Consider the following 14,377-nt stretch of genomic DNA (forward strand, 5'->3'; position numbering starts at 1 on the left):
ATACAGCATAAGCAAATTAATAAAGATAAAAAAGCTGAAACTATCACAGTTGTCTAACAAATGCTAAAACATTTTACTATTGACTGATATGAGACACAGCATCAGTAACTAAAAAGATGCTTTAAAGCCCTTGCTATCCTCAGCATTTCCATCAGGTGTAGCTATGATATTAGATAGGTTCATATTTTAATCTACTATGTATGGAAAAGATGAAATGTCCAACATTGAAAATCTCTGATTGTCTCTTTGTGCTTAATACAGTACTACAAAATTTTGTTATCGACATTCAGCTTTCTTTGGCTAATATGTGAATTTACTTTCATACAGTATCAAAAGAGTTGTACTCTACATTTTCCTTCACCAGAGTATCTGAAGACCAAAATCAGAAGTGTACATGAACAGTCATAATGTGTATTGTCGAAGGCTTTCACGGACAGAGAACGATGGTTGTTGTGGATTTTCCGGGCTGTATAGCCGTGGTCTTGGCATTGTAGTTCCTGACGTTTCGCCAGCAGCTGTGACGGGCATCTTCAGAGGTGTAGCACCAAAAGACACCGACACTGAGAGATCTCTGTCTTTTGGTGCTACACCTCTGAAGATGCCAGCCACAGCTGCTGGCGAAACGTCAGGAACTACAATGCCAAGACCACGGCTATACAGCCCAGAAAATCCACAACAACCATTAGTCATAATGTGGATGTGAATTTTTCATTAGGATACTGATGTCTTCATACATGAAATACAACTCTATGTATTCAACATACACATTCGTAAAAATATGGCTGTAATTTGGTGTTAGCAGAGTTGAAGAGTTAATTGTAATCTCAGTTATTAGTGTGCTTGAGGGTGATTAAAGTCACTCATTTAACACTTGTGGAGCAGATTGTGAGGAGATGGGATATACAGCACTCTCCTTTTCCTCATCACATCAACCCTCTTTTTGCACTCCTGGTTTTTGCACTCCTGGTCTGTTGTGAGGGAGCCTTTTTGTAACAGCTATCCACCCATCACCCAATCAAGCCCATTCTGGGGCTGTGATACAGTGACACACACACACCCGGATTACACTGGCATTCCCCTCCACAGAGAAATGCCACTTGAATCATCTTTAAATTTGAAGAAGTGCTCAGTCAACTGAATCAGGCCCCTTCCTAGACTGTGGTACAATGACACACACACACACACCAATTACAGTGGTATCCCCCCCCCCACGAGGAAATGCCACTTGCATTGTTTTACATTTGAAGGACAGGGGCTCAGTCAACTGGCCATCCTCTTCACTGAACTGAACAGCTAGAGACCTTTCTCCACCTAGGACTCACCCAGGCAGCCTAAGTTCCAAGCCACGTTCAGGGGGTTCATCACATTCTCAGGCGGTCACTGGGACTCTTTGGCCACACGTGTGGGGTCTTCTCCAAAAGCTGGTCATTAATTATTCAGCAGGTTTCGTCCATTTTGAAATGACTGCACACTTCATGCAATCCTACACATAGCACAACCCTTACTGGAAACACAATTTCCATTTCTAATCTATGGCACAGCTGTATGACCCCATGCCTATACATCACCACATTCTGAACATGGTTGTATAGCATCAGTTTTTATTTCTACCTTCCATCTCAGAGATATATTAAGAAAAACAAATTTTAGAATGTGGGAAGTAGTAGTAGCTGTGGAATAGGAGAAGAAAAGGCTACAGCAAATCAGATTCAGCCTACAATATTGAAGTAAATACACAGACAGTACATACATAGATAACAAGAAAGAACGCAAGGGAAATGGGGAATAGGTTAAATGACCTTTACTATGTAACGAGATTTCACAGGCTGAGTTACATCTGTTTTGCCTTTATTCTCCTTCTCTCCCATTTTTTTCCACCTTTTACTGGGTTTGTGTTGTGAATATATTTAGCACGGGAGGTGGGAGCAGGCCAATAGCAAAGACTTGCAGCGCACAACAGCCTGTAACTTCGTGCAAGTTGTTGAGGAATATCAGTTTAAGAAAAGTTGTGTCAGAGTCACTCATTAGTTGTTTTTCAAATAGCTACATGACATCATGAGAGACAAACAAATGCTTGAGCAAGTACCACTTAATACTGGCTGATTCCACACACGTTGGATAATGCACTTTCAATGCACTTTATCAATCGTTTGAGTTGGATTTTTTGTTCCGCACACAAAAAAATCTGTTCCAAATGATCTATAAAGAGGATTGGAAGTGCATTATCCGATGTGTGCGGAATCAGCCACTGTCTTTGATTTCCTCAAACCGTAGCCCAGTACAAGCAAGCTGGTAGACCAAGATAAATTATGTCTCCTTTCTTGGGCTATATAAACTGCATGGAAGCTTGGAAAATCAAATTGAGGGTTGTATTACAATTACAAATGCTTTCACAACACGCCCCCACAGTCTTCTTGCTACTCCTGCACATGTTAGCACATCTCTGGCTTTTATGTGCTAAGGATCCAGTGATCATTAAAACTAGTCTGTAACACAAAAACATTGAGTGATATCCTATATTGTGTTGTATCATCATATAAAATTGTGACCATTCCTTTTTTTTTTTTGGATAAAGCCTCTAAATCACCAGATAACAACAATGTGACAACTTCAATTGTACTACCTTCGGCAAAATATAAATAACTAGGAATAATTTAAATAGTCAGTGATGGATATGCTATCGCTGTGTTCCATCAAAATTAGTTTCATCTAGCAATATGGTAGAGCCTTGTGCAAAATGTCAAACCCAAAATGATGATGTCAAACTTTCTAATGAACTACTGAAACACTCATTAAATAAATGATGGCCATCAGCTCTAGTGTGGGGATACAAAACATCCCAAAAAACTTAGAAATCCCAGAGTTCTGTGCTTCATTGATTTTCTTGATCCTTAATTGGAAAAACAATAAACACTTACCGGGCACACCAGGTGGTGTTTTCAGGTACTTTCCATTAAAATGCTGTATAACTACTTCACATTTTTCAGTAGATTCCATCCTGTGGGAGGAAAAAACATTTAAAGTAAATGATTATTACTGACAATCTATTCATTATAGTTATCAAAAAAAGAACCTGATGGGGACGAAACCCTCACAAACTGCTCTTGCGGAACCGTATAATCAAAGAAGCACATGGGCGATTTTATTACCATGTTGCCTTAACTGGCAATAGGTGGTGATGCATTTCTGGGGCAATAGCAGTGTATGGTTTAATGATCAAAGCGCTTAATACATCACACCTTAGTGTGTGCTCGAAATCCTAGAACTCCCAACCACCAACTCACCCATGTCCCCAAGGGTTATTTTTCCAAGGGGGGCAGAAGGGGCGGGAGGAATAAAGATGAATGCAGGAAAACTTCCATATGTGGATGGTTGAATACGGCTCTCCGTTCTTCACTGACTTTCTCCTCCTCACCCCCTGCCACCCTGCCCCACCATAAGTTCCTTCCTAACTTTCTGCTAGAACATGTAGCAGCACTTCCCAGAGAAACTGCCATTAAAAGGACTGAGTTGAAGGTCTAGTCTTGCAACATGTCCCAATGTCTCATTTTTTTCCTGTCCACAGCACCTTCTATCACTTGACTTTTTAATTCCAACCACAGCAGCTCTCTAGTAAAAATAACTCAAACCTCTTTTTCTGCTTATATCTTATCTTCCTTTCAAAAAGAACTAATATCTAGCTTTAGAATATAGACTAATTTGGAAAAAGAGATATGCTGACATATCCTTCTGGAGCGCAAAGATATTTTCCAGAGTCTAATGCAGGATAGTGCAAAGTAGTTTGTATTCTACTGCAGAAGTTTTCAGTTTGGAAATCTTGACAAGGGGCTAATTAACAGTATCAAATTTTATGCTGTTTTTATGTTTCAGGAGGAGGCATTAAAAGTGTCCCTCTTGGCTTGTAATCACTATTGTCTTTTGTAGCCCCCTCCCCTTTCTCCTGCTGCTACAAACACGAGGGATGGGCCATTTCTGTGAACAAAAAGAACGGAGCTGATATTGTTCATTTTTGCTTCATTCAGATTTAACTAAGCGTATGTCAGCAGCGACTCTTTAGAGACTCTTGTCTTTGAAAGAATAAATGCAATAAAGGTCTGTTTTCTGTAGCTGCAGGCGCGGAGTGTCAAACCATGTTACACTGCACCACGCAGCAGTGACAATTTCATTTTCATACATGGGGTAAATTGTAACAACCCAAAGTATTCCCATAAAAGAATGCAATAGAGATGCTGCCAATTTAAAGAGCTCCTGTACACTTCATGCATTTTATGTGGGAAGAGAATAAAAATGAAACCCACAGTGCCATAGATTGACAAAAGGAGGGCCCTAACTTGAAAAGCAGGCTTAGAAAGAATGGCTCCATTTATGTCTTGGATTTCACAATTAACAATTCTCAAATGCTAGGACTAGCTGCCTGTAATCTGGCACACATGCCACTTGAAACATTATCAACTCCATCTGAAAATGGGGCATAATAGACATAGCAGCTCATCCCATGCTCTTTTCAGAGGCACTTCTGAATACCCACAACCATCTTTCCTCCCTGGCTACATGAATCCCTTGGAACTCCTTCAGACTATGAAAGGCAGGTAAGGCATAGAACATTCACTGGTCTTCCTAGAAGCGACGAGACTGAAATTCACAATTGCCATAAATGCTCCCAGCTTGTATAGTGCTCTGATAAACCGAGCATCATCTCCTGTGAAGTCCTAAATGGATTTGTATTGCAAAAGAACATGCACAGAATATGCTTTTAGTTTTAAATCTGCCTTTATCCAATCTGAGCACTGAACCCTATGCAGATATAGCCAAGCAAATATCACAAAATCTCGATTTTTAAAGGATCCAGAAACTGGGGGAAGCCCAGGAAACTTTCAGAGCATCGGTGGGGGCAGGAACTGTGCAGTTGCTAAGCTTATATCATCTCTGTTAGCACAACCCCAAACCTATATTTCCCTGCTCTTTGGAGCTTAGGACAAAGCAAAAAATATTCCTCCCTGAAGCCTCAATGTTGAAAATAATTTCTAACAGCAGACTCTCATTTTATATCACAGCACAATTTAGAGCACCCTCCTTTTCTCAGCTCTCCCTGTCCCCCCCCCATCTTTTTCTTGAGTGTTCTCCAGGGACTTGCATCACTGATGAGCCAGTTCAAGTTGGGCGGCACTTGGCCCATCCCTAATTCTCCATAGGTCAGTATTGTATATCACTGGTGGCGACAATATTGTAGTTACCATTTATACATACATGTAATACAGCTTTTTAAACTAACAGTATGACATCCATTTTAGGAACCATGTTTAGGAATAGCTTATACAAAAAGGGAAAACCCCAAATCCCATTTATTTTGCATTTTACTGCATACTCATTCAAACAAGCAACATATATGAAGCCATTTCTCATTAGTAGTACATCCAAGGATTTGATTTATTTAAGTTGTGTTTAATCAACCTTTCTCTGATCAAGGCCTTTGAGCTGATTACAATGGCAGTTTAGAAGACCACATATAAAGCAGACCAAAAACGAGCTAACTAACACTGCAGCCCCCACCAGGGTAATCCTGTCCTTAGTTATTTAACTCGCTGAAATACCTTGGTCTTACTTAAACGGTGGATGCTCAACTGAAATAATCAGGGAGGACATTCCACTCCACACCCCTGAAGGCCCTTACGTGGGCCCAGGCTGATTTAATGTATCTGCGTGAAGGAGCAATGAAGGAGCAGACAGAAAACTCTAGCTGGACCGATGTAATCTCCCAAAAGATACACAGCCAAACCCATCAAATGAAGCAGGCATGAATATGCTTAACATTCAAAGGGGCTCTTGTACTATCTTCTGTATAAGGGGTATGGGAGAACACACATCTCAGAATTAGAGAACATATGTTGTGCTTCCAGCTTCTGACTTTGGCATATTTAGTTAACAGATCACAGGAAGTGGGGGTAGGAAAGCCCTCTGCTGCCTACAAAAGTCATTGTCAGTCAGAGTCAACAATATGAGACTAGATAAACCAATGGTCTTGCTTGTATTATTATATATATGCCTACACATTTTGTGCACTGCATTTTCCCTATTAGACATGGTGATCTTTGTTGATGGGGAAAACATTTACATTTTTCTCTCCAATGTGGGCTCAGCATGACTAACAACAGCATTCTCCATTTACTCTTCACAGCAGCAAGCCTGTGAAGTAGGTTAGGCTGAGAACATGTGACTGGAATAAGATCACCCAGCAAACTTCCATGGCAGAGTAGGGATTTAAATCTGGATTCCCCCAGTGGGTGGGGAAATTCCTGGAGATTTGAGGGTGGAGCCTGGGGAAGGCAAAGTTGAGGGTGGGGGGCAGCAAGAATGTGATGCCATACAATCCACCCTCCAAATCTGATCTCTATATAGAGAGAGATGGTAATTCTGGGACAACTCCAGCCCCACACCTGGAAGTTGTCAAGCCTACAGATCCTAGTCCAACATTCTAACTGCTTATATCATGCTGGGTCCCCCTACCACCACACAATGAGGTTAATTAAACTCTTTTCCACAGCACCAGTCCTCCCTTAAAAATGCATCCTCTGCTAGGCACATTCTGTTTGGTGGGAAAAAATGAAGCCAGGAATAAAGAATCATGGAATTACACATAAAACCATTCCACCCTCAAAAGCAGACATTACTTTTATAAAACGTCTGTGCATTCAGAGACGTGCAATGTTTATAAAACATCAGTGTCAAGAGTTAGAAGTTCAACTTGATAAGCCAAATGTCACCAGTAAAGCAAGTGAAGTGCGTCCTTCTATAACTCTACGAGAGGTATATTTATGCTATTTTTCTGACACAGATAGTGCTTTTCTCTGTAAATCACAATTGCCCCAAGATGGTTATTATACGTTTTAAAAAGTAATGGGGAGCTTACACAATGATAACAGAAATAAATACATGCTGAGACCTTCTAGAACTAAGTCAACTCTACATGCTTATTATGTCAATTAATACAATCACAAATGAAAAAGACAAAATATGTATTAGAAAGAATAACATGATGATTAAATGACTATTACCAGCAAATGTTGGAAGCCTAAAATAATATGTTAGCAGCACAACTGTGTAATTTTCTTTCAGTGACATATTGAGTATATAATTCCTTTTTTCTTGTGCTTTTTTCTATAAAGCACTGTACAAGTATCCCCCAAATTGACAAAATTATATTTTACCAGATCCTTGTTCCAAATACACTTCCCCTAAGTATTGTTAGCTCTTGGTGTTTGTACTTGTATTACTGAAAAGTATTGGTAACTGGTGAGAAGATTCTATCCTCCTTGCTAGACAGGTATCATTCTAATTGCCACTAGAAAAATGTCTTTATTATCATGCAAACATCCAAGGTACTGTACATGTACATTATACCACATCATGCATTTAAAATGGGTTACTATGCAACTGTGTCAAGCTCCTTCCAGACTTTATATTTTCCATTGAGGGCTATTATTTATACCCCATCTTTCCACATAGTTCAAAGCAGCTTGCAAAATGATTTTTAAAATTCAAAATTAAAAACCAAGATAAATCTCTCCCTCCCCGCTTAAAAATTGCCTGCTCTTTACACCCGCACAAAAGCACTGGCAAATAAGCATGCCTTGCAATGCCTCCTGAATATCTCCAAGGAGGGGGCTTCCTTCACCTTCCACAGAGCAGGAGCCACAATGGAAAAGGCCCAGGCTCTGATTGATGCCAGATGGGCCACCCTAAGTGGTGGGAAAGCCAAAAAATAGGTGCCTGATGCTTGTAGTTGGTGCACCAGGACATATGGAAGGAGATGTTCCTTTAAATAAGTGGGTCTCAGGTTGTGAAGGGCTTTAAAGGTTATGACTAGCACCTGGAATTGAACTCAAGAAACAAACTGGCAGCAAATGCAGCTGTTTCAAAATGGGTACATATATTTCCAGCAACTAGCTCCTGACAGTAGTCGGGATGCTCCATTCTGGACAAGTTGTTGTTTCCAAATTGTATTCAGGGACTCTCCACATGGAGCGTATTGCACTAATCCAACTGTGAAGGTACAGAAGCATGGCTCAGCATTGCGAGATCAGCTGAGTCTAGATAGAGAAGAGTTGGTGCACCAGATGCAACTAGCGACACACTGTAACAGACAGGACTGGCTCCAGCTCCGCCTGTCCTGAGAGACAGGCAATGGGAACAGGTGGAACACTGGACCAATCAGAACTAGAGTCCGTTGGAGGAAAAGGGAAGCTCTTGGGAAATGCTGGGGGAAAAGGGCTTGAGATGCTGCTAAGACAGGCAGCAGAAAGCTGTTAATCTGTTCTGTTACTCTGAGCCTTTTCCTTTAACCCCAGTGTTAGTTTAAAATCTGTTCACTCCTATGTTCCATTGTGTAAATAAAGTTTGTTTTTGTTTTGTTTAACCCTGGCTAGCTTGAGATTGTTAGCTGAGGGGAAATATTTGACATACACACAAACACTCTGGTCACAATAAATGGGCCTAGTTTAAATGGTGGCAGTGTATAATTAGGGAAAGTAACCTCTGAGTTCTCTTTTCCCCTATTGCCCTGGCTTGTAGCTGGGTTAGGGGAGACAAACTCGGGGAACTGGCTACCTATCTGGTGGAGCATCTAGAAGAGGAGAGAGGGGACCCCGTGAGGATTTGTGTCAGGGCTATCTGCCTGCTGTACTGGATGCTAGATAGGTGTCAGGTGGCGGCTGGTGAACTCCCAGCCTTTACCTGCCTGGGCGGCAAGGAGTGGGAAAGGCTTGCATGTCTATGAGGTTGAGGTGAACCTACCCCCACCACCATTCTAATCGGCTTTTCAAATAGCAAGACAGGGTCCATGAGTACTCCCAAGCTCTCTTGACCTGCTCTGAAAAAGCCAACCACTCCATCCAGAAAAAGTGGATTTACTCCCTGTAGAATATCAGCTTTCCAAATCAGCATTACATCTGTCTTGTCGGAAGTCAGCTAAAGCTCTGGTTCAGAACCAAGATAGACTTTTCTGGAGGCTTGCATAATGCATGATGAAATATAGAGCTGGGTGTCATCTGAATATTGATGGCACTCAACCCCAATGCTCCAGATGATCTCATTAAACCCTGTGGCATTCTACCAGATAAATCCCACCCAGTTGGGATCTGCATCTCTCACGGAGACTCCTTGTATCCAGTCAGAAAGAAAAAAGCAAAACCACCAAAGGGCTATACCCTTAACATCAACTCCATATTTAAATGTGAGGGCAAGAACAGAGTGGAAACTCTATCAAAGCCTGTTGGAAGAGCTAGCATTATCAATAAGCCCTTGTCTAATTTCAGATGAAAATGGTGTATCAGTACACATAAAGCTGTCTCAGTCCCAAATCTAGGCCTGAAACCAAATCTGAATGAGTCAGTGGTAGATGAGTCATCCAGGAAGCCTTGGAGCTGCAAAGAACCTTGCAAAAACTTCACAGCTTGGGTCCAAATTTTCATCATTGGCAGGGCTGGACTTAGGTAATACCAAACCACAAACCACTTTAAACAATTGAGCTGGACAAGATTCTGCTATGCAATGATGAAGAATGTTTTCTCACCTCATAGGCCTGCAAACGGCCTCTATCATTTACTATATCTGATTCATTCTGAGTCTTTCGCCAGTATTGTTCTAGACATCTTCCAGTCCACTTCATATTGCCCAGCCTTCTGCTAAACCAAGGAGCTGAAGTCCTCACAGAGAATGGAAGAAGACGCCAAGAAGCAACACTGTATGGTTGCTCCTTGGCATCTTCCAGAGAGTCCATGCAGCTAATGGGTCTTCCAGAGAGTCACCAGGGAGGCTCTCAAGGCCCCTTAGAGTCACCAGGAAACCATTAATCTCCAAGGGCAGACCATCTGAATCAATCTGAATCAGTTATGGAACATATTGGTTGACAGGGATGCAAAAAACCTGTTCATGATTTTTTCCAAAGAACCTCACAAAATCACAGTGTGAGTTTTGCACTGGACAAGCTAAAATACTTAGACAGGTACAAACCTAATAATGATGTAGAGTACATTTTGTATCAATATCCACCTCTTTACTAGGTTAGTGCCTGAATACCGAAGACAGGTGGCTAAGAGAATGATGCATTCTGACAGATGGAGGTGATGGAGGTCAGGACAGTGTCTTTCTGCAAGGAGATTTGGCTCCCCCACATCAGGTGGGTGGGATTCAACTTTGCTTGACAGACTGTGTGAAGAGCTTAGGAGTTATAATGGTCCCTATTCTCTTGTTAGAGAAGTAGGTATCTGTGGTGACCACAAATCTGTTTTCCCAGCTTCAGTGAGTCCAAAGGCACTCTCCCTATTTAAAGTCTGTGATCTGGCCATGATGATTCATGCGACAGTAACAGTAAAGATAGACTATTGTAACATGGCTCTGGAAATCTCTAATCTTTAGAAGTTGCTCAAAACAAATTTGCACAGTCGCTTTTAGCTTTTCCTCCTTCAACATCTTCAAATATGGTTAGAGTAGAATTATCTTTGCCCTTAATAACCTTAGCCCATAAAGCAGCCATTAACTATTTGCTGAAAATAATCTTCTGTACATCTCCTGGCACTTTTTACTTTGGCATTATGGAGAGATGAAGGATTTTGCAGTTTTGAAGCTTTGGTTTCCTAGAAGAGTACTGGAAAACCTTTGGACTTTCTGCAATCAAACTTTTAGTAAAACAAAGATTGTTAGACCAGAGTGCTCAAACTGATGCTGGACTAGTAGTACCTTGAGAACTTCCCTATTCTATAAGCAGTTACTTCCTTCTCCCCCAACACTGATATAGTAAACTATGAGCACAGAAAGGCCTTCACTAAGGCACGTGTAGATATTCTACTGCTTGCAGTCTTGGAAGGCCGCTTTCATGGGATTCCATATAACAAAAGAGTCTGTTCCTGTGATTATAGGTCCATCGAGGATTTGTCCTGTGTCATATTCCAGTTTCTGTGATTTGAGGCTGAGCATTACCAGACTTTTGAGGACCATTATATCATGTTTTTCAGGGAGGTTAGACCAGAGAAATTAGTTTTATTACTGGCAGACAGGGACAAATTCATTACTCTCCAAAAGGAAGGTTTGCTGCTGCCATCATAAAAGTGAAAAGATGAAGAATGTCTCCCCAAGCATGGTTGACCTGTACACTAACAACTTTACTCTGGGTCATTAGCCTTTGGACTGTATGGTGTTTTTATTACTGGATATTTTAAATGATTATTTGGTATTTTAATCTTTACTAAGAAAATATCCAGATTTTTTTTTAAAAAAAATATTTTCATGGACATTTGATTTTCTCTTGTAGTGTTGCTATAGCTTTTTGCTAATGCAATAAAGATTGGTGATGATGCTGCCCCTGAAGACTACTGGGAAACTACAGTTACTGAAAAACTCAGTAGCCTGATTATGATTAGAGGCTGGCAGAAGCAGATTAGTCTCATTTTACAGTCTTGACATTGCTTGCTAATATGATTCCAGATTCAATTCAAGATGTTGGTGTTTACCTTTAAAGCTCTTCATGACTTGGAACCTCCATGCTTGAAGGTATCATGTAGCAACTTTGCTCAGCCCAGCAGCATCTACTAACAGTCCCACCCCACTCAAGGGTTCAGTTGGCTGCTGCATGTTCACAGGCTTTCTCGGTGGCTGTCCCAGTTCTCTGGAACAGTTCTCTGGAGCTTATAAAATCTTCAGTTCTGCTTCAATTCCAGAAAGACCTTAAGACTTAAGAAAGACCTGTTTAAGAAGGATTTTGGGGTCCCACACTGGAGACACTCTGTGACTTATTAACTGTGGATTTCTTTTAGGGTACAAGAGTGCTGTTGGTTTAGAATGTTGTATTAGCACTGGATAACTTGTTGTACTTACTGTCGTATCCATAGATAATCTAATTAGTTTTAGTTTGTTATCTACCTTGGGTCCTAGTTATCTGGGAGGAAAGGAAGGTCTATAAATATTTGAAACAAATAAATAAAAGCTTAAAATATGTTTTCAATTGCAAGCCAGAAGAAATGCTTTTTCTACACAATTCTATGTGAAACTGAGTAACTGAGTGGAAAAGAAGTTCTAAATGTTCATTTAAATAGTTTATAAAATGCTACTTGGAGACGAAGCACGATTGCCTAGATGTAGATATCTTCCCAGGCAGATAGCTATCCAAAACAATATTTTCCCGAAAGAAAGAAAGAAAGAAAGAAAGAAAGAAAGAAAGAAAGAAAGAAAGAAAGAAAGAAAGAAAGAAAGAAAGAAAGAAACCCAACCTCTTTGAGACGCCACAAGAAATGTGCAACCTTGGAGGACTTTTATATGGTTATAGTTATGATTACAACACTGAACTTGTATTGTGTACATGGGCTTATCACATGGTAAAATCATAACAAGATGGATGGTTGAATGTGGTGAGGAACTGGGATTGTTATCCTCCAAGTCATGCCTGGAGAACTCCCAAAATTACTACTGTTCCCCAGATGACAAAGGTCAGTTCCCCTGGAAAAAATGAATGCTTTGGAGTGTGGACTCTGTGGCATTATATCCTGCTGAGGTCACTCCACTCCTCAAACCCCACCCTCCCTAGGCTCCAGGAATTTCCCTACCCAGAGCTGGCAACCCTATGAAGAACATCAATCTCATTCATTTCCTGCAGCTGTGTCTGATTAGTGTTTGGACCAGTGACATACTTCCATAATCTAGGTGAAAAAAGATTGGTATCAGTACGTAGTAGTCAAATACCTGAATGATTCATCAATGATTCTGACTAAAGTTATGTGGACACAGCCTTAGCAGCTGGATTGCACACAGCTCCTGCATGGTTATTAATACATATAAGTTGCCTTACACCAAGTCACACCATCAGTCTGCATTGTCTGTGGACTAGCTCTCAAAAGTCTTACACAAAGGAAGGTCTTTCCCAGGTCTGTTGTCTGAGATCCCTTAGCTGAAAAGGATTTTGCCTATTTTTCTTTAACAAAATTGTGTGCTATATGAGCAAATTCTTCTTAAGGCAAATTATGTTGAACAAACTGTTTAAATGTTTCCTGAATGGGGGAACAGACATAGTCATGCTCTGATTGACTCATTCTCACTCTCAGGCTAAGTTTTCTTTCTTTCTTTTTCTTTTTTTCTTTTGTTGGCTCTCTCTAGCACCGTAGTGGTTTAATGTTTAATGGTCAACATTTTACTTATAATTTTCCTGTTTCCTGTGCAAGTTTGCCATAAAAAGTCACCGGGAGTGGGTGAATCCTGAAAGGTCAATTTAAAACACAAGATATCACTCCTCAAGAAGAACAGATCTGCCTACACTAATATGATAACATATATACATGTCCCATAATGCACTGCTTAGGGATGTGGTTCCTAATGAACCACACTGCAGCTTTAAACCAGTTTCAGATTACACCATGTCCTTTTCCCAGTAGTAGGAAGAATAGCGGTTTGCCTCTGGAAGACTTGATGGTTATTTAAAAGTGTGCATTTGGGTATCAATGCTTTCAATATCCAGTTTGTATATATAAGGTTAGTGTGCTGGAAGAAGGAAATGACCGCTGACCTAAAGCAATAAATTGTGCTTATCCATTAGTGTACCCCCAAACATTTGACACTAGGGACATGCAGTTGGTAGAGATCTGTAGTTGGTCAAGAAATAAACAGAATTCACCCATTGGAACTCAACAACCGATGACAGAAATTTGAGATATACATACAACTCATCTGTTGCAAGCAGTTTCTGCTGGCTCAGCTTCATGTGTATCAGCACAAGTGAGACAAAGGCAAAGCAAAATAAGATATCATTTCAGTGAGGTAAATTTCAGACATCTCTTGGCAGATATAATGGTTCTTTAAAACAATAAGAAGGCTCATATGCTATTAGCCATGACAGAGGAAAAAGATGGACAACTTATTTGTATGTAGACAGTATATAAGGGTTGGGAGCCTAGAGTTAAGGCCCCACCCAAGCAAATGGATGAAGGGAGTCCAACCCTGCCCCTTCTGCATCTTGTTAAGCTGCAATCCATTTGTCTCAGCATTGTTCCTCCCCCACCCCAGCCTAGCTCACATCCAGTATCAGAGCCTCGTTGGGAGTCAAATGTTTCAAGAACTGAACTAGGGTTCCTGGAGATCTTGGGGTGGAGCCTGAAAAGGAGAGGGGCCTTAGCAGGATATAATGCCAAACAATCCAACCTCCAAAACAGCCATTTTCTCCTGGACAACTGATCTCTGTCATCTGGAGATGTGTTGCAATTCAGGGAGATCTCCTGCCACTACCTGGAGGCTGGAAACCTAACAGTGACATACAACCCTCGAGGAAGCAGGGATTAATTCTTGCTCACACGCTCTGCTTTTGTTTAGAAATAAACCCTTTGCCCACCTTCCATTATAC

General features: G+C 40.8%; 1 protein-coding gene across 1 annotated transcript in view; it reads right to left on the reverse strand.

Moving 5' to 3' along the window:
• The window catches only part of RBMS3 (RNA binding motif single stranded interacting protein 3), a 1,028,342-nt gene that overhangs the window by 211,037 nt on the left and 802,928 nt on the right, over nt 1-14,377 (reverse strand). The window contains exon 8 of the mRNA XM_054991036.1: nt 2,919-2,998. Coding sequence (XP_054847011.1) covers nt 2,919-2,998 — 80 coding nt within the window. The remainder of the gene's footprint in view (nt 1-2,918; nt 2,999-14,377) is intronic.

Source organism: Eublepharis macularius, chromosome 11 (genome assembly GCF_028583425.1).
Source record: "Eublepharis macularius isolate TG4126 chromosome 11, MPM_Emac_v1.0, whole genome shotgun sequence".
Taxonomy (NCBI): domain Eukaryota; kingdom Metazoa; phylum Chordata; class Lepidosauria; order Squamata; family Eublepharidae; genus Eublepharis; species Eublepharis macularius.